The sequence below is a fragment of the Salmo salar genome, chromosome ssa01, assembly GCF_905237065.1.
Source record: "Salmo salar chromosome ssa01, Ssal_v3.1, whole genome shotgun sequence".
Taxonomy (NCBI): Eukaryota; Metazoa; Chordata; class Actinopteri; order Salmoniformes; family Salmonidae; genus Salmo; species Salmo salar.
Genome location: NC_059442.1, coordinates 120,978,768 through 121,000,497, shown reverse-complemented (window position 1 = coordinate 121,000,497; position 21,730 = coordinate 120,978,768). Strand labels below are relative to the sequence as shown.

General features: G+C 44.5%; 1 protein-coding gene across 1 annotated transcript in view; it reads left to right on the top strand.

Annotated features, from left to right (window-relative positions):
- Positions 1–578: 578 nt before the first annotated feature.
- mier3a (mesoderm induction early response 1, family member 3 a) overlaps positions 579–21,730 on the top strand; it is a 54,888-nt gene continuing 33,736 nt past the window's right edge. Inside the window, 3 exon segments of the mRNA XM_045688037.1 lie at positions 579–698; positions 10,750–10,774; positions 17,262–17,407. Of these exon segments, the coding sequence (XP_045543993.1) occupies positions 690–698; positions 10,750–10,774; positions 17,262–17,407 (180 nt within the window). The 5' untranslated portion in view covers positions 579–689.

The window sequence follows — 21,730 nt, the reverse complement described above, 5'->3', positions numbered from 1 at the left end:
TGGGGACACTACCATAACTTTCTAACGTTCTACTCCAACCTCTTTCTCTAGAGTGGTCCTGCACGTTACAGGTCTACTCTCAACACTACTCATTGTTTCCCCAGCAGTATTCATCCCTCCATCACCCTCATTATGATTTCTCTTACTCCTGTTCCTCATATTTACAACAGGTGTAATTAGCTGATCATCACTGGTTTTATCACCGTTATCAATCGCCCTAACGCTACCATCTGAACTATCCACTTGTACAGCTGTGCCAAAAAACAAACAAGATACATCTTGTCCCTTAACCAAAAATGACTTCATATCGGAGTTGCGCCTGTTGTCATAGAGATTGATAGAGGACTCATCATGGATGTAGCCTATTTTAGCATGGTCATTGTCAATGAGGGCTTCCACCATTTTAAAATAGTAAACTGGGTGGGGATTCCTACGAGTTGGGCGCAATCAGCCAATGAAGAAGAAAAATGGACTACTTTAAAATAGAGATGGCAAGATGAGCCCTCTATCTATCTCAATGGCCTGTTGTTCACACGCGTATCTATCCTCTCATTGGCTAGAATGGTCGACTCCCACCTGATCTCGCCTGCCTTCCATCTTTGAGGACATGTATTACCATTGTTAGAGTGGTCACTTGAATATCTTGTCAATATAAAGGACAATCTTCGTTGTGAATTAAATGTACAAATATGGCGGAGGTGAGTAAGAAAACCGGGCAGAAGCATCTTAGCTATTTGAAAGCTATATTTTTCAGGTAGATTGTGTTAAATCAACGGTGTCACTATCGACAGTGGTCTTTAAGGTTTTAATCTGAATTGCCGATTTTCAGTATTGTAATTTAGCATTAAAAAAAAATCAAACAGCGGCGTCCTCGGTTACAGCAAATATATTTATAACTAACCTTCCTATCTGTGGTTGTAGCCTAGCTAGCTAACAGTTCGCTAACGTTAGGTCCATGGCAGGGGTTCGCATCGGAGCATACTTTGCTAGCTAGTTAGTTACGTTACCTGGACAGCTAGAATGTTTCGTACCGATAAGTCCAGTGAAATTCGATTTTTCTACAATATCAACTGAGATGACTCAAACGTTTGTCGGTAACTGTGCTCAGTGGCATTGCATTTCGTTTTACTGTTCACAAATTAGGTAGCTACCTAAACGTTAGATAAAACATTTAGCTAACGTAACGTTGTAGGCTATATTAAGCGGCTTTAACGTTAACGCGTTAGCTCTCGAGAATTCAGCATTGGGCCGTAGCTGGTGTGTTAAGGAAAACTATCGTTTTAACACGACCATAACACGAGCTAACTAGCTACACGATTGTGGTTACTGCTGAACGCACAGAGATTACGATTTCATGCAATTTACTGGGGGGGGTCAAACTATTATTATCGTTGGATTGTTTTTTTTTTTTCATTAGGCACAGGGGAGGGTAGTGTTCCCCCCCCTGACGGTTTACATTCGGTATTCGCAGGTTTTACTTTATAATGTCTTCCGTCCTAGCAACATTTCCTTATCAAATTGTGTTTTGGTACATCCCTTATGCACTGTGCTAACTTTCGCTATATCACAGGTCACTATGGTCTGACGGTCTATCCTGCACTCTATCCACCGTTCAGTGACAATAGTGGTAGGGGGATAATTTGTCCAGATGTGCAATAGGCTAACTCGCGATCATACCACACATAATAAAAGCATTCAAAGCTGCATCAATTGTAATATAAATCCACAACATAAAAATAGGAATAGCGGAAAGGCAAGGTGTATCATTGAGCATGAAAGAACAGTGAAGACATGACACACAGCTCAAAAAGCTCCCCTATTGATCTTTACATTTAAGTCATTTAGCAGACGCTCTTATCCAGAGCGACTTACAAATTGGTGGATTCACCTTATGATATCCAGTGGAACAACCTCTTTACAATAGTGCATCTAAATCTTTTAAGGGGGGGGGGGTTAGAAGGATTACTTTATCCTATCCTAGGTATTCCTTAAAGAGGTGGGATTTCAGGTGTCTCCGGAAGGTGGTGATTGACTCCGCTGTCCTGGCGTCGTGAGGGAGCTTGTTCCACCATTGGGGTGCCAGAGCAGCGAACAGTTTTGACTGGGCTGAGAGGGAACTGTGCTTCCTCAGAGGTAGGGAGGCGAGCAGGCCAGAGGTGGATGAACGCAGTGCCCTTGTTTGGGTGTAGGGCCTGATCAGAGCCTGAAGGTACGGAGGTGCCGTTCCCCTCACAGCTCCGTAGGCAAGCACCATGGTCTTGTAGCGGATGCGAGCTTCAACAGGAAGCCAGTGGAGAGAGCGGGGTGACGTGAGAGAACTTGGGAAGGTTGAACACCAGACGGGCTGCGGCGTTCTGGATGAGTTGTAGGGGTTTAATGGCACAGGCAGGGAGCCCAGCCAACAGCGAGTTGCAGTAATCCAGACGGGAGATGACAAGTGCCTGGATTAGGACCTGCGCCGCTTCCTGTGTGAGGCAGGGTCGTACTCTGCGAATGTTGTAGAGCATGAACCTACAGGATCGGGTCACCGCCTTGATGTTAGTGGAGAACGACAGGGTGTTGTCCAGGATCACGCCAAGGTTCTTAGCACTCTGGGAGGAGGACACAAGGGAGTTGTCAACCGTGATGGCGAGATCATGGAACGGGCAGTCCTTCCCCGGGAGGAAGAGCAGCTCCGTCTTGCCGAGGTTCAGCTTGAGGTGGTGATCCGTCATCCACACTGATATGTCTGCCAGACATGCAGAGATGCGATTCGCCACCTGGTTATCAGAAGGGGGAAAGGAGAAGATTAATTGTGTGTCGTCTGCATAGCAATGATAGGAGAGACCATGTGAGGATATGACAGAGCCAAGTGACTTGGTGTATAGCGAGGAGAGGGCCTAGAACAGAGCCCTGGGGGACACGAGTGGTGTGAGCACGTGGTGCGGAGACAGATTCTCGCCACGCCACCTGGTAGGAGCGACCTGTCAGGTAGGACGCAATCCAAACGTGGGCCGCGCCGGAGATGCCCAACTCGGAGAGGGTGGAGAGGAGGATCTGATTCACCGTATCAAAGGCAGCAGATGGGTCTAGGAGGATGAGAGCAGAGGAGAGAGGGTTAGCTTTAGCAGTGCGGAGAGCCTCCGTGACACAGAAGAGCCGTCTCAGTTGAATGACCAGCCTTGAAACATGACTGATTTGGATCGAGAAGGTCATTCTGAGAGAGATGGCAGGAGAGCTGGCCAAGGACGGCACGTTCAAGAGTTTTGGAGAGAAAAGAAAGAAGGGATACTGGTCTGTAGTTGTTGACTTCGGAGGGATCGAGTGTAGGTTTTTTCAGAAGGGGTGCAACTCTCGCTCTCTTGAAGACGGAAGGGACGTAGCCAGCGGTTAAGGATGAGTTGATGAGCGAGGTGAGGTAAGGGAGAAGGTCTCCGGAAATGGTCTGGAGAAGAGAGGAGGGGATAGGGTCAAGCGGGCAGGTTGTTGGGCGGCCGGCCGTCACAAGACGCGAGATTTCATCTAGAGAGAGAGGGGAGAAAGAGGTCAAAGCACAGGGTAGGGCAGTGTGAGCAGGACCAGCGGTGTCGTTTGACTTAGCAAACGAGGATCGGACGTCATCAACCTTCTTTTCAAAATGGTTGACGAAGTCATCCGCAGAGAGGGAGGAGGGGGGGGGGAGGAGGATTCAGGAGGGAGGAGACGGTGGCAAAGAGCTTCCTAGGGTTAGAGGCAGATGCTTGGAATTTAGAGTGGTAGAAAGTGGCTTTAGCAGAAGAGGGGAAAATGTAGAGAGGAGGGAGTGAAAGGACGCCAGGTCCGCAGGGAGGCGAGTTTTCCTCCATTTCCGCTCGGCTGCCCGGAGCCCTGTTCTGTGAGCTCGCAATGAGTCGTCGAGCCACGGAGCAGGAGGGGAGGACCGAGCCGGCCTGGAGGATAAGGGACATAGAGAATCAAAGGATGCAGAAAGGGAGGAGAGGAGGGTTGAGGAGGCAGAATCAGGGGATAGGTTGGAGAAGGTTTGAGCAGAGGGAAGAGATGATAGGATGGAAGAGGAGAGAGTAGCGTGAGAGAGAGCGAAGGTTGGGACGGCGCAATACCATCCGAGTAAGGGCAGAGTGAGAAGTGTTGGATGAGAGCGAGAGGGAAAAGGATGCAAGGTAGTGGTCGGAGACTTGGAGGGGAGTTGCAATGAGATTAGTGGACGAACAGCATCTAGTAAAGATGAGGTCAAGTGTATTGCCTGCCTTGTGAGTAGGGGGGGAAGGTGAGAGGGTGAGGTCAAAAGAGGAGCGGAGTGGAAAGAAGGAGGCAGAGAGGAATGAGTCAAAGGTAGACGTGGGGAGGTTAAAGTCACCCAGAACTGTGAGAGGTGAGCCATCCTCAGGAAAGGAACTTATCAAGACGTCAAGCTCATTGATGAACTCTCCAAGGGAACCTGGAGGGTGATAAATGATAAGGATGTTAAGCTTGAACGGGCTGGTAACTGTGACAGCATGGAATTCAAAGGAGGCCATAGACAGATGGGTCAGGGGAGAAAGAGAGAATGTCCACTTGGGAGAGATGAGGATTCCAGTGCCACCACCCCGCTGGCCAGATGCTCTCGGGGTATGCGAGAACACGTGGGCAGACGAGGAGAGAGCAGTAGGAGTAGCAGTGTTATCTGTGGTAATCCATGTTTCCGTCAGTGCCAAGAAGTCGAGGTGCTGGAGGGTAGCATAGGCTGAGATGAACTCTGCCTTGTTGGCCGCAGACCGGCAGTTCCAGAGGCTGCCGGAGACCTGGAACTCCACGTGGGTCGTGCGCGCTGGGACCACCAGGTTAGAGTGGCAGCGGCCACGCGGTGTGAAGCGTTTGTGTGGCCTGTGCAGAGGGGAGAGAACAGGGATAGACAGACACATAGTTGACAGGCTACAGAAGAGGCTACGCTAATGCAAAGGAGATTGGAATGACAAGTGGACTACACTTCTCGACTGTTCAGAAAGTTAAGCTTACGTTGCAAAAATGTTATTGACTAAAAATGACGAAGATGATACAGTACTGCTGGCTGGTGAAGTAGGCTAGCTAGCAGTGGCTGCGTTGTTGACTTTGTTTGAACGTGTAGCTGGCTAGGTAACCTATTTTCGTCGCGGGGGACGAAAATAGCTGGCTAGCTAACCTCTAATTACTCCAAACTACACAATTATCAAACTATGACAAAGTCAACTAACACTGCACTAGTCAAATCGTTCCATTGTAATGTATTAGTTTCTACAGTGCTGCTAGTCAGTAAAGGTTGGCTAGCTAGCAGTGGGTTTGATGATGACTAGGTGTGTTGACTAAGTCTGGACAACGGCGTCGCGGCGCGGCTGGCTAGCTAACCTCGATAATTACTCTAAACTACACAATTATCTTATATACAAAGACAGCAAAGACAGCTATGTAGCTAGCTAGCACTACACTAATCAAGTCATTCCGTTGTAATGTAATAGTTTCTACAGTGCTGCTAGTCAGTAGAAGTTGGCTAGCTAGCAGTGTTGACTAAGTTAGGAGGATGAAAACAGCTGGCTGGCTAGCTAACCTCGATAATTACTCTAAACTACACAATTATCTTTGATACAAAGACGGCTATGTAGCTAGCTAAGAAAAAATTGCTCAGATCAAACAAATCAAACCGTTGTAATGTAATGAAATGTAATATTACCTGTGGAGCGACGCGAAGTGCGACTACCTTCTCCAAACCCGGAAGTAGTACAATAGGGGCAATACAATTGTCCTACCAAGACTAGCCTACAACAATGCGACGAAAAAATGCGTTATTGTTTTCAATCGAGTACAAAATTCTACTCAAGGTTGCAGTGAAAATGTAATATGAGTAACAGCACAAAAGCCCTGTGATTTGAATGTTTCAATCGATTTGGCTCAGTTGTGGGTCTACTCTCTTCAGTTTAAGGTCTAGAAAGAGTAGCAGGCCAGTCTGGTTGTATTTTTACTTTTGATACTGTATACTCTCTGTTGTAGATCTTCATTCTCCCAAATCATCCTATATTAATGTGGCCACATATGCTCCTGGCAGGCCCAGTTATTCAGGAATGCTTAGTACACACTGCATCCTCTCCAAGCGGCTATTCTTCGCGCACCTAGAACCTACACTTCAATATATCCAAAATAGTTATCATTTAACTTTTAAAATGTATTACATTTTTATGTTGCGAGGGCCTAAAATTTACACCTGCCAAATGCGGGTAGATTTTGCCATTGGCGGGTAAGATATGTATTTCACCAGCCACTTTGGCGGGTGGTCAGTGCTCCACAGTGTGAGCAGTTAACTCGGATTTGTGAATAGAAAGTATGATCACATTTATAGTAAAATAAATGCTGCAGTAGATTTCCAAGTATTTCTGCCATTTTGTTTCATAGCTGGTAAATTAATCGCACAAAGTCAACTACGAATCCCATATAGCCTATTCCTACTCGTGCTGCAACACTGCCTGGCTGGGGACTCTGCGCATGTGAAGTGATGGATACATTTTTAGAAGCGCTGCACACAGGCTTAAAAGTTGGTGTAATTTACTTGAAATGAAAGTCTACTGAAGTGAGACATTGTCACTGTTTCTTGGCTATTTACATTGTTTTGTTCACACGCTAGGTTGTTTTTCTATGTTTGCGTTTCAACTGCTAGGGAAGAGAAGACAGCGCATCTACTAGTCAGTCTCAATCTCACAGGCACAAACATGACTTGAGTCACGCTACCAATGTGGCCTCCCGCCCTTAAAGGGGCATTTGAACATTTGTCTCATGATATGTGATTTGGTTAAGACTAGGTCACAAAAAATAAAATGTTAACAATATATTACATTATTTCTGGCTAGTAATACATTTATTGTTTTAGAAACATTACAAAGCATGCTCATGTTTTGTTGCTGAAAAATATATTTTGTCTGGTAAAAAAATCTGAGTGGGTGGTAGATTTTTAAATCTATCTGCGACATCGGCTGGTGGACCAAAAACTACATTTTATGTCCTGTAAGTGGCATCAACACATCCAGTCACAATGTTTTAATCTGATTAGGCTACTTCAAAAGTCTCTTGAAGGCCTGCTCACATTCATAGAAAATATAATTTCAGCATCCTCAAAATCCTCAAAACCCACCACCATTAAACAGGTTTCCATCCAACCGTTTTATACAACTAAAGTACCCTACATGTTGGATTGAAAAAAAGTAACGACATTGTGACTGGTTGTGAGCTCCCGAGTGGCACAGCGGTCTAAAGCACTGCATCTCAGTGCAAGAGGCGACACTACAGTCCCTGGTTCGAATCCAGGCTGAATCGCATTTGGCTGTGATTGGGAGGCCAATAGGGCGGTGTACAATTGGCCCAGTGTCGTCCTGGTTTGGCCGGGGTAGGCTGTCACTGTAAATAAGAATTTGTTCTTAACTGACTTGCCTAGTTAAATAAAGGTAAAACATTATTATTTTTTACAATATTATATTAGACAGTTTTTGGAACAGTGTAAACAACATAAATTATTAGTTATACCTGAGACCCTGTTCTAATGAGAAAAATATGTAAAGGCTTTTACAGCATAGCAAATATTTAAAAACAGCTGCAATTGTGAAATGGCTTTATCCAACATGTTGTGTGAGGCAGAGCTTATGGAATGAGTATGCTATTAAACAAACTCTCAAACAGGCAACAGAAGCAGGATCTGCCATATATACATACTGCTCAAAAAAATAAAGGGAACACTTAAACAACACAATGTAACTCCAAGTCAATCACACTTCTGTGAAATCAAACTGTCCACTTAGGAAGCAACACTGATTGACAATAAATTTCACATGCTGTTGTGCAAATGGAATAGACAACAGGTGGAAATTATAGGCAATTAGCAAGACACCCCCAATAAAGGAGTGGTTCTGCAGGTGGTGACCACAGACCACTTCTCAGTTCCTATGCTTCCTGGCTGATGTTTTGGTCACTTTTGAATGCTGGCGGTGCTTTCACTCTAGTGGTAGCATGAGACGGAGTCTACAACCCACACAAGTGGCTCAGGTAGTGCAGCTCATCCAGGATGGCACATCAATGCGAGCTGTGGCAAGAATGTTTGCTGTGTCTGTCAGCGTAGTGTCCAGAGCATGGAGGCGCTACCAGGAGACAGGCCAGTACATCAGGAGACCACGTCTAAACAAACAACACATCCTAGATCCTAAACAACACATCCTAGATCTGAATGAAAGAAATAATCTTATTAAATACTTTTTTTTTTTTACATAGTTGAATGTGCTGACAACAAAATCACACAAATAATCAATGGAAATCCAATTTATCAACCCATGGAGGTCTGGATTTGGAGTCACACTCAAAATTAAAGTGGAAAACCACACTACAGGCTGATCCAAATTTGATGTAATGTCCTTAAAACAAGTCACAATCAGGCTCAGTAGTGTGTGTGGCCTCCACGTGCCTGTATGATCTCCCTACAACGCCTGGGCATGCTCCTGATGAGGTGGCAGATGGTCTCCTGAGGGATCTCCTCCCAGACCTGGACTAAAGCATCCACCAACTCCTGGACAGTCTGTGGTGCAACGTGGCGTTGGTGGATGGAGCGAGACATGATGTCCCAGATGTGCTCAATTGGATTCAGGTCTGGGGAATGGGCGGGCCAGTCCATAGCATCAATGCCTTCCTCTTGCAGGAACTGCTGACACACTCCAGCCACATGAGGTCTAGCATTGTCTTGCATTAGGAGGAACCCAGGGCCAACCGCACCAGCATATGGTCTCACAAGGGGTCTGAGGATCTCATCTCGGTACCTAATGGCAGTCAGGTTACCTCTGGCGAGCACATGGAGGGCTGTGCGGCCCCCCAAAGAAATGCCACACCATGACTGACCCACCGCCAAACCGGTCATGCTGGAGGATGTTGCAGGCAGCAGAACGTTCTCCACGGTGTCTCCAGACTCTGTCACATGTGCTCAGTGTGAACCTGCTTTCATCTGTGACGAGCACAGGGCACCAGTGGCGAATTTGCCGATCTTGGTGTTCTCTGGCAAATGCCAAACGTACTGCACGGTGTTGGGCTGTAAGCACAACCCCCACCTGTGGACGTCAGGCCCTCATTCCACCCTCATGGAGTCTGTTTCTGACCGTTTGAGCAGACGCATGCACATTTGTGGCCTGCTGGAGGTCATTTTGCAGGGTTCTGGCAGTGCTCCTCCTTGCACAAAGGCGGAGGTAGCGGTCCTGCTGCTGGGTTGTTGCCCTCCTACGGCCCCCTCCCCATCTCCTGATGTACTGGCCTGTCTCCTGGTAGCGCCTCCATGCTCTGGACACTACGCTGACATACACGGCAAACCTTTTTGCCATAGCTCGCATTGATGTGCCATCCTGGGTGAGCTGCACTACCTGAGCCACTTGTGTGGGTTGTAGACTCCGTCTCATGCTACCACTAGAGTGAAAGCACTGCCAGCATTCAAAAGTGACCAAAACATCAGCCAGGAAGCATAGGAACTGAGAAGTGGTCTGTGGTCCCCACCTGCAGAACCACTCCTTTATTGGGGGTGTCTTGCTAATTGCCTATAATTTCCACCTATTGTCTATTCCATTTGCACAACAGCATGTGAAATTTATTGTCAATCAGTGTTGCTTCCTAAGTGGACAGTTTGATTTCACAGAAGTGTGATTGACTTGGAGTTACATTGTGTTGTTTAAGTGTTCCCTTTATTTTTTTGAGCAGTGTATAATGATATACATTTTCAGTAGCACATGTCTTCGAGCGATGGACTGTACCATCCCCACAGCCTCCGCAATGGATTAGTCAGGCGCAAATCAGATTTTTGCGGCGACTCTCATCGGTCTACCAAAATGGGGCTAGCTCTAGTAGGGAGGGATGTATTTTCTGTTTGTCGAGATTGACATAGTCTACTATTGTGGTGTTGAACACGCAAACCATGTTATTGAAGTGCCTGAAGTCGGTATGCTTTGTTAATTGGTTATGCAGTGCCTTGTTACAGCAATGATAAAGGCATTAGGCTGACATGTATGCTTTGTTTCTTAAAAAAATGTAGCACCTTGCACTTTCACATTTTTTTTGTATTCTTTCAAGTGTGGATTACTTTTTTAACAGATATCTTGTCTTCCATGCACCGGCAGCCATTCATTCTAGCTTGAACGCAAACCCTCATGCTGGCTTTCTGCATTGGCACAGAAGCCTGTTGGTGGAAAAATCCGTTGCATATATTTTATACAATTATAAATATTGCATCAAAATGTAGAAAATCTGATTTCCCTCTAGCTGATCATAGTGTAATGAAACAGGCAGGAAGAGTGAGGTGGTTGGTGAACCCCCAGCCTTCTAGCCTGTAGCCCTGGTTGATAGACTGTGACACACAAGCATGCTGAAGTGACAAAGTTGATATCAACAGTTATTTGTGCCGCCTCCCCCCCCCCCACACCCACTCACATTTTGATCTGTCCCTTAGCAAACAACGCCTATATTGACCCAACAAACGTTAGCTAGCTACCAGTACCTTGCTATTTAAGAGCTTAGGTAATGGTAATACCAATGACTGTATATGGTGACGTAAACTAGACTGGATTATCTTTTATGTTAACTAAATTGGGTTATAGTTTCATATAATTTACTGTCATTGCGACGATTTTGCCTGTTTACTAGATGTAGGCTAGCTTATGTTATTCCAAATCTCACCCCCTACTATTTTTCTTTTTCTCTTTTTTTTATTTTTGTTTATTTTTTATTATTTTTTTTTTAATTTTATTTTTTTAGGCTTCCTTTGGAAGTACGAGCCCAGGTAAGTGTTCTACATGTTTGACTTTTTGTTGTATTAATGCAAGTGGAACCATGAATTTGTTGTGCAGTACCAGTCAAAGGTTTGGACACACCTACTCATTCCAGGGTTTTTCTTTATTTTTACTATTTTCTACATTGTACAATAATAGTGAAGACATCAAAACTATGAAATAACACATATGGAATCATGTAGTAACCAAAAAAGTGTTAAACAAATCCAAATATATTTGAGATTCTTCAAAGTAGCCACCTTTTGCCTTGATGACAGCTTTGCGTACACTTGGCATTCTCTCAACCAGCTTCATGAGGTAGTCACCTGGAATGCATTTCAATTAACAGGTGTGCCTTGTTAAAGGTTAATTTGTGGAATTTCTTTCCTTAGGGTGTTTGAGCCAATGTGTTGTGTGAAGGTAGAGGTGCTATACAGAAGATGGTATTTTACAAAATATGGCTAAGTCCATATTATGGCAAGTACAGCTCAAATAAAAGACAAACGACAGTATCATTACTTTAAGACAAGAACGTCAGTCAATGCAGAACATTTCAAGAACATTGAAAGTTTCTTCAAGCGCAGTCGCAAAAACCATCAAGCGCTTTGAAGAAACTGGTTCTCATGAGGACCGTATCTTACGGCAAAAAAGAGCTTCTGGATATTAGGAAGCGATCACTCACCTCGGATTAGACAAAGATTTTTTTTTTCTTCAACAAGCAAGACGCACAGGACATTCTCCAAACACCCGACAGGGCCAACATCCCCGTTATTTGCAAGAGGAAGAAACGCAGGTACAGGGGACACAGAGCGGGATGCCTTGTGAGGACCCGTAGAAGGCGAGTGGGAAAGCTGCCGTTACCGTCAATATTACTCGCCAACATGCAATCATTGGACAATAAATTAGACGAGGTACGATCACGAATATCCTACCAATGGGACATCATCAACTGTAATATCCTATGTTTCATGGTATCGTGGCTGAATGACGACATGGATATTCAGCTAACGGGATATACGCTGCATCGGCAAAATAGAACAGCACACTCCGGTAAGGCAGGGCGGTCTGTGCATATTTGTAAACAGCTGGTGCATGAAATCTGAGGAAGTCTCTAGATTTTGCTCGACTGAAGTAGAGTATATTGTAATAAATTGCAGGCCACACTACTTGCCTAGAGAGTTTTCAGCTATACTTTTCGTGGCTGTTTATTTACCACCACAGACAGATGCTGGCACTAAGACCGCACTCAGTCAGCTGTATAAGCAAACAGGAAACCACTCTCCCAGAGGTGGCACTCCTAGTGGCCTGAGACTTTAATGCAGTTCTACCAAATTTCTATCAACATGTTAAATGTGGAACCAGAGGGAGGAAAAAAAAAAACTCTAGATCACCTGTACTCCACACACAGAGACGCATACAAAGCTCGCCCTCCATTTGGTAAATCCGGCCACAACTCGTTCCTCCTGATTCCTGCTTACAAGCAAAAATTAAAGCAGGAAGCACCATTGACTCAGCTACAGACACTGTTTTGCTAGCACAGGCTGGAACATGTTCCGGGATTCTTCCGATGGCATTGAGGAGTACACCAAATCAGTCACTGGCTTTATCAATACAGTGAGGGAGAAAAATATTTGATCCCCTGCTGATTTTACACGTTTGCCCACTGACAAAGAAATAGTCAGTCTATAATTTTAATGGTAGGTTTATTTGAACAGTGAGAGACAGAATAACAACAACAAAAATCCAGAAAAACGCATGTCAAAAATGTTATAAATTGATTTGCATTTTAATGAGGGAAATAAGTATTTGACCCCCCTCTCAATCAGAGATTTCTGGCTCCCAGGTGTCTTTTATACAGGTAACGAGCTGAGATTAGGAGCACACTCTTAAAGGGAGTGCTCCTAATCTCAGCTTGTTACCTGTATAAAAGACACCTGTCCACAGAAGCAATCAATCAATCAGATTCCAAACTCTCCACCATGGCCAAGACCAAAGAGCTCGCCAAGGATGTCAGGGACAAGATTGTAGACCTACACAAGGCTGGAATGGGCTACGACCATCGCCAAGCAGCTTGGTGAGAAGGTGACAACATTTGGTGCGATTATTTGCAAATGGAAGAAACACAAAAGAACTGTCAATATCCCTCGGCCTGCGGCTCCATGCAAGATCTCACCTCGTGGAGTTGCAATGATCATGAGAACGGTGAGGAATCAGCCCAGAACTACACGGGAGGATCTTGTCAATAATCTCAAGGCAGCTGGGACCATAGTCGCCAAGAAAACAATTGGTAACACACTATGCCGTGAAGGACTGAAATTCTGCAGCGCCCGCAAGGTCCCCCTGCTCAAGAAAGCACATATACATGCCCATCTGAAGTCTGCCAATGAACATCTGAATGATTCAGAGGACAACTGGGTGAAAGTGTTGTGGTCAGATGAGACCAAAATGGAGCTCTTTGACATCAACTCGCCGTGTTTGGAGGAGGAGGAATGCTGCCTATGACCCCAAGAACACCATCTCCACCGTCAAACATGGAGGTGGAAACATTATGCTTTGGGGGTGTTTTTCTGCTAAGGGGACAGGACAACTTCACCGCATCAAAGGGACGCTGGACGGGGCCATGTACCGTCAAATCTTGGGTGAGAACCTCCTTCCCTCAGCCAGGGCATTGAAAATGGGTCGTGGATGGGTATTCCAGCATGACAATGACCCAAAACACACGGCCAAGGCAACAAAGGAGTGGCTCAAGAAGAAGCACATTAAGGTCCTGGAGTGGCTTAGCCAGTCTCCAGACCTTAATCCCATAGAAAATCTGTGGCGCTAGCTGAAGGTTCGAGTTGCCAAACGTCAGCCTCGAAACCTTAATGACTTGGAGAAGATCTGCAAAGAGGAGTGGGACAAAATCCCTCCTGAGATGTTTGCAAACCTGGTAGCAAACTACAAGAAACGTCTGCCCTCTGTGATTGCCAACAAGGGTTTTGCCACCAAGTACTAAATCATGTTTTGCAGAGGGGTCAAATACTTATTTCCCTCATTAAAATGCAAATCATTTTATAACATTTTTTACACCCGTTTTTCTGGATTTCTTTTGTTATTCTGGCTCTCACTGTTCAAATAAATCTACCATTTAAAATTATAGACTGATCATTTCTTTGTCAGTGGGCAAACGTACAAAATCAGCAGGGGATCAAATACTTTTTCCCTCACTGTAAGTGCATTGAGGACGTTGTCCCCACAGTGACTGTACATACATACCCCAACCAGAAGCCATGGATTACAGGTAACATTCGCACTGAGCTAAAGGGCAGAGCTGCTGCTTTCAAGGTGCGGGACTCTAACCCGGAAGCTTACAAGAAATCCTGCGATGAACCATCAAACAGGCAAAGCGTCAATACAGGGCTAAGATTGAATCATACTACACCGGGTCTGACGGTCATCTTATGTGGCAGGGCTTGCAAACTATTACAGACTACAAAGGGAAGCACAGCCGCGAGCTGCCCAGTGACACGAGCCTACCAGACGAGCTAAATCACTTCTATGCTCGCTTTGAGGCAAGCAACACTGTCAAGTTGTGTATGGTTCACACTGCAGCTCTTTTAGAATTCTGGAGATGAATACCTGTCTTTTGACGCAACAAACACTGAGGCATGCATGAGAGCATCAGCTGTTCCGGATGACTGTATGATCACCCTCTCCGTAGCCGACGTGAGTAAGACCTTTAAAACAGGTCACCATTCACAAGGCTGCGGGGCCGGACGAATTACCAGGACGTGTGCTCTGGGCATGTGCTGACCAACTGGCAGGCATCTTCACCGACATTTTCAACATATCCCTGATTTGAGTCTGTAATAACATGTTTCAAGCAGACCACCATAGTCCCTGTGCCCAAGAACACAAAGGCAACCTGCCTAAATGACTACAGACCTGCAGCACTCACGTCCGTAGCCATGAAGTGCTTTGAAAGGTTGGTAATGGCTCACAACACCATTATCCCAGAAACACTAGACCCACTTGAATTTACATACCACCCAAACAGATCCACAGATGATGCAATCTCTATTGCACTCCACACTGCCCTTTCCCACCTGGACAAAAGGAACACTTATGTGAGAATGCTGTTCATTGACTACAGCTCAGCGTTCAACACCATAGTACCCTCAAAGCTCATCGCTAAGGATCCTGGGACTAAACACCTCCCTCTGCAACTGGATCCTGGACTTCCTGATGGGCCGCCCCCAGGTGGTGAGGGTAGGTAGCAATAAATCTGCCACGCTGATCCTCAACACCGGAGCACCCCAGGGGTGCGTGCTCAGTCCCCTCCTGTACTCCCTGTTCACCCACGACTGCATGGCCAGGCACGACTCCAACACCATTAAGTTTGCAGGCGACACAACGGTGGTAGGCCTGATCACCGACAACAACGAGACAGCCTATAGGGAGGAGGTCAGAGACCTGGCCGGGTGGTGCCAGAATAACAACCTATCCCTCAACGTAACCAAGACTAAGGAGATGATTGTGGACTACAGGAAAAGGACCGAGTACGGGCTGTAGTGGAGCAGGTTGAGAGCTTCAAGTTCCTTGGTGTCCACATCACCGACCAAACTGGAATTGTCCAAACACACCAAGACGGTCGTGAAGAGGGCACGACAAAGCCTATTCCCCCTCAGGAAACTAAAAAGATTTGGCATGGGTCTTCATATCCTCAAAAGGTTCTACAGCTGCAACATCGAGAGCATCCTGACTGTTTGCATCACTGCCTGGTACGGCAATTCCTCGGCCTCCGACCGCAAGGCACTTCAGAGGGTAGTGCGTATGGCCCAGTACGTCACTGGTGCTAAGCTGCCTGCCATCCAGGACCTCTACACCAGGCGGTGTCAGAGGAAGGCCCTAAAAATTGTCATAGAAAGTTCTCTCTACTACCGCATGTCAAGCGGTACCGGCGTGCCAAGTCTAGGACAAAAAGGCTTCTCAACAGTTTTTACCCCCAAGCCATAAGACTCCTAAACAGGTAATCAAATGGCTACCTGGACTATTTGCATTTTGTGCCCCCCCCAACCCCTCTTTTATGCTGCTGCTACTCTGTTTATCATATATGCACAGTCACTTTTAACTATACATTCATGTAGATACTACCTCAATTGGCCCGACCAACCAGTGCTCCCGCCCGCACATTGGCTAACCGGGCTTTCTGCATTGTGTCCCACCACCCGCCAACCCCTCTTTACGCTACTGCTACTCTCTGTTCATCATATATGCATAGTCACTTTAACCATATCTACATGTACAAACTACGTCAATCAGCCTGACTAACCAGTGTCTGTATGTAGCCTCGCTACTGTCTTTTTACTGTCGTTTTTATTTCTTTACTTACCTGTTGTTCACCTAATGCCTTTTTTGCACTATTGGTTAGAGCCTGTAAGTATGCATTTCAATATACCTGTTGTATTCGGCGCACGTTACAAATAAACTTCGATTTGAAAGACCCAGAGTTACCTCTGCTGCAAAGGATAAGTTCATTAGAGTTAACTGCTCCTCAGCTTGCAGCCCAAATAAATGCTTCAGACTTCAAGTAACAGACACATCTCAACATCAACTGTTCAGGGGATACTGTGTGAATCAGGCCTTCATTGTCAAATTGCTGCATTGAAACCACTACTAAAGGACACCAATAAGAAGAGACTTGCTTGGGCCAAGAAACATGAGCAATGGACATTAGACTGGTGGATATCTGTCCTTTGGTCTGATTAATCCAAATTTGAGATTTTTTTTGGTTCTGACTGCCATGTCTTTGTGAGACGCAGAGTTGGTGAACGGATGATCTCTGCATGTGTGGTTCCCAGCATGGAGGAGGAGGTGTGATGGTGCTTTGCTGGTGATGCTGTCAGTGATATTTTAGAATTCAAGGCACACTTAAACCAGCATGGCTACCACAGCGTTTTGCAGCGATACGCCATCCCAACTGGTTTGGGCTTAGTGCCACTATCATTTGTTTTTCAACAGGCCAATGACCCAAAACATACCTCCAGGGTGTGTAAGGGCTATTTGACCAAGAAGGAGAGTAGTGGAGTGCATCATCAGATGACCTGGCCTCCACTCTCACCCAATTGAGATGGTTTGGGATGACTTGGACCGCAGAGTGAAGGAAAAGCAGCCAGCAAGTGCTCAGCATATGTGAGAACTCCTTCAAGACTGTTGGAAAAGCAGTCTTCATGAAGCTGGTTGAGAGAATGCCAAGAGTGTGCAAAGCTGGCTTCAAGGTACAGGGTGGCTACTTTTGAAGAATATAAAATATATAGATTTGTGTAACACTTTCGGTTACTACATGATTCCATATGTGTGTGTTTTGATGTCTTCACTGTTCTATGATGTAGAAAATAGTAAAAATAAGAAACCCTTGAATGAGTAGGTGTGTCAACTTTTGACTGGTACTTTACATCATTCACCGTAATAACAACTAGCAAAGTCTAATGTTACTGTGGTGTTGTTGTTGTTATCCAGTTGGCTCTCTGTCTTCAGAAGATCACGACTTTGATCCGACAGCAGAGATGTTGGTCCATGACTATGATGATGAGCAAACTTTGGAGGACGAGGAGATGCAGGAGGAAGGGACAAGCGTCAGCGCTGAAATAGCAGATTTGGAGAAGGTACAATTTGATGTTCCACAGATGTCATTGTTACAAGATGCAAAATTAGATGGGCTAGAAATCAAAGATAATGCATCGCATGCATGCACCCATATTGGTTTACATGTCATTGTACACATTAAGCTCTTTTTGTAATTAAGGGATGGTTCACTATTTGTTGGACTACATTTTTCTAAATTAAATTTAGGCTTTTTTTTAAATTAATTTAAAAAAAAATTTTTATAAACCATTCACATTTGGGATATTTTGTTTCTTTCAGCTGTCGCTGGCAAAAGAGTAGCTCCCACTAATGTAATCCAATGGGGCCAATATTCTGTATCGCAAATGTTTTTCTATGACACTCCAAAGCAACGTGTAGCCTTGAGGTTGTACATAATAAATATAATGTGTAAGGGGTACTCAACTACTGTAGTAGTTACAAACCCCCAAGTCGCGACCCCCAAACGGTTCACACACCTCTTGTTGGTGGAAAGAACACTTTGCAGCAGTGTTTCCGCTGCACTAATTTAACTGTGGTGCTGCGCCACGGCAAATCATTGCTGTCATGCCCCAAAAATATGATACATTGAAAACTATTTGTCAATGGGCACTTTGAAGATGTTAGAACAGTCCACATTTTACTTTTCCTCTACAAACAAAATTAGTAATGAATAGAACAATCTGACAAACCCATAGAATCATACTGAACAAAAATATAAACGCAACATGCAACAATTTCCAAAATTTTACTGAGTTACAGTTTAATAGAAGGAAATCAGTCAGTGGAAATAAATTAATTACGCCATAATCTATGGATTCACATGACTGGGCAGGGGCGCAGCCATGGATGGGCCTGGGAGGGCGTAGGCCCACCCACTTGGGAGCCAGGTTCTGCCACTGGGGAGCCAGGCCAAGCCAATCAGAATTCATTTTTCCCCACAAGGGCTTTATTAGACAGAAATACTCTTGAGCAACCCCCCCCCATCTTCCTAAGACGATCATGCAGGTGAAGAAGCCGGATGGTGGACATTCCGCCAGTCAGCATGCCAATTGCACGCTCCCTCAACTTGAGACATCTGTGGCTTTGTTGTGACACAACTGCACATCTTAGTGGCCTTTTATTGTCCCCAGCACATGGTGCACCGGTGTAATGATCATGCTGTTTAATCAGCTTCTTGATATGCCACACCTGTTAGGTGGATGGATTATCTTGGCAAACGAGACGCTCACTAACAGAGATGTAACATTTCTGGGGTCTTTTTTATTTCAAACATGGGACCAACACTTTACATGTTGCATTTTATATTTTTGTTAGGTGCATTCAAGTTACTAGTGCGATAGGGAGGGAAACCTGCATTCTGACCCAAGTTTTAATGGTGTTTTTTCCCAGCTTTCCATTCTTACTTTACTTCTCAACTCCTAAATGCGTATAAACTGCACAATTTTAGCAATGTTAAAGACTAAGTGGTTTCTGTGAGAAATACAGGCAGGGTGCGTGTTACCCTAACATTATATTCACTGTGTTTATGCAATTTTTTGGGGGACATAGAGTGCATTCGGAAAGTTTTCAGACCCCTTGACTTTTTCCACATTTTGGTACGTTACAGCCGTATTCTAAAATGGATTAAATAAATGTTCCTTATCAATCTACACACAATACCCCATAATGACAAAGCGAAAACAGGGTTTTAGAAATGTTTGCAAATGTGTATATAAAAATAAAACGCCTTATTCCAGACCATTTGCTATGGGACTCCTGTTTCCATTGATCATCCTTGCTGTTTCTACAACTTGATTGGAGTCCACCTGGAAGACTCCCATGAAATGGACAAAAAAATGAATGGTAACATATTGCCATTGGGCAAAACATATACACGATCGCAAATGCCACTCAAATGGACAGCAGTTCATTCAAAGCGTATGGCAAGTGGCAAATGCCAAGTGTCATACAGCAAAAATCCCAAAGATGGCGAGCGCGCTCCACCGTAAATGTTCATATTGCAAATGGACATAAAGTCAAGACCCAAGGGTCAAAATTCAAAAATACAACTCCCTCTAAAGTGCTTTCTGGACCGTTTTTTTGAAATTCTTTCCTTTTTTAAATTATTTTTTTATTTAAAAAAAAGTTTTTTTGTCAATAATACATATATAACAACCATATGAACATGCCTTATGGACAAACTCAATAAAAGATTATGTTTTGTCCATTTGCAATATATGACCATAGGAAGTCAAAAGTCCAGTGAACCATGGCCAAATGGCATTTATATTGACAAAATGATATATCACGATGTTAAGCCTTGAATCAACCTAAGTCTATTTGTCATGTTTGATGAGAGAGAAGTAGGACTCTGTTTTTAAATGTCTTTTTTGTAAGAGTTTTTTGAAAAACGTCAAACTATTGATGTGCACGGGTGGGGGGTGCGCCCTACCCAGCTGTGGACCCCTTGCACCCCCCTAAAGGCATTAAAAACCATTTAAAAAATGTGCTCCTGGTAACCCGTTCCAATTACCAGGTGCACGGCTGTCCATTTGCAATGTCTTACAATGGGTATTTACCATCACGAATTTGACATGCTCTAATATGCTGCAGAAATGCCCAATTGACTGGCCCGTTGAACTCGGGATGGCCGGGCAGTGATAGTGGTTCCCCTCCATCGCTCGTTGGTGTTGATTTCAGTCTGTCATTTTGGTGATGGTTCATCACTGTTTAAACTTATTGCAAATAGACAAAAGTCAGCCATCAAGTCAGTGTCCATCAGTCAATAAGATATCATTCTGACACCAAACCCACTTTGTCCAACACGTTTAGAAGCCAACTATCACATATTTCAGAGCAGGCCCAAAATTCACAGCGCCTTCTGCTTAAACCATAATAAAAACGTAAAACACGTAGTTACATTCTAGCTGCGGGTCCAGTTATGACATTGTGTAGGCATAGCTGAGGCGACCCCGAGTTTTGGCTCGATAGGTCATTCGGAGCCCAAGCAGTGACCTTAACCTCTATGGGCTAGGTGGGACGCTTAACAGCCACTGCCAGCCTGTGGCGCGATTTTCAAAACCTTAAAAATCCTATTACTTCAATTTCTCAAACATATGACTATTTTACAGCCATTTAAAGACAAGACTCTCGTTAATCTAACCACACTGTCCGATTTCAAAAAGGCTTTACAACGAAAGCAAAACATTAGATTATGTCAGCAGAGTACCAAGCCAGAAATAATCAGACACCCATTTTTCAAGCCAGCATATAATGTCACCAAAACCCAGAAGACAGCTAAATGCAGCACTCACCTTTGATGATCTTCATCAGATGACAACCCTAGGACATTATGTTATACAATACATGCATGTTTTGTTCAATCAAGTTCATATTTATATCAAAAACCAGCTTTTTACATTAGCATGTGACGTTCAGAACTAGCATACCCCCGCAAACTTCCGGGGAATTCGCTAACATTTTACTAAATTACTCACGATAAACGTTCACAAAAAGCATAACAATTATTTTAAGAATTATAGATACAGACCTCCTCTATGCACTCGATATGTCCGATTTTAAAATAGCTTTTGGTGAAAGCACATTTTGCAATATTCTAAGTACATAGCCCAGGCATCACGGGCTCGCTATTTAGACACCCGGCAAGTTTAGCACTCACCATAATCATATTTACTATTATAAAAGTTTGATTACCTTTTGTTGTCTTCGTCAGAATGCACACCCAGGACTGCTACTTCAATAACAAATGTTGGTTTGGTCCAAAATAATCCATCGTTATATCCGAATAGCGGCGTTTTGTTCGTGCGTTCCAGACACTATCCGAAATAGTAAAGAAGTGTCGCGAGCATGGCGCAATTCGTGACAATAAAATTCTAAGTATTCCATTACCGTACTTCGAAGCATGTCAACCGCTGTTTAAAATCAATTTTTACGACATTTTTCTCGTAGAAAAGCGATAATATTCCGACAGGGAATCTCCTTTTCGGCAAACAGAGGAAAAAATCCCAAAGGCGGGGGCGGTCGGGGTCACGCGCATAAGCCCAGTGTCCCTTGATCGGCCACTTGAGAAAGGCGATAATGTGTTTCAGCCTGGGGCTGGAATGACGACATTCTGTTTTTTCCCGGGCTCTGAGCGCCTATGGACGACGTGGGAAGTGTCACGTTAGAGCAGAGATCCTTAGTAAATGATAGAGATGGAAAAGAAGTTCAAGAAATGGTCAGACAGGCCACTTCCTGTAAAGGAATCTCTCAGGTTTTGACCTGCCATTTGAGTTCTGTTATACTCACAGACACCATTCAAACAGTTTTAGAAAATTTAGGGTGTTTTCTATCCATATGTAATA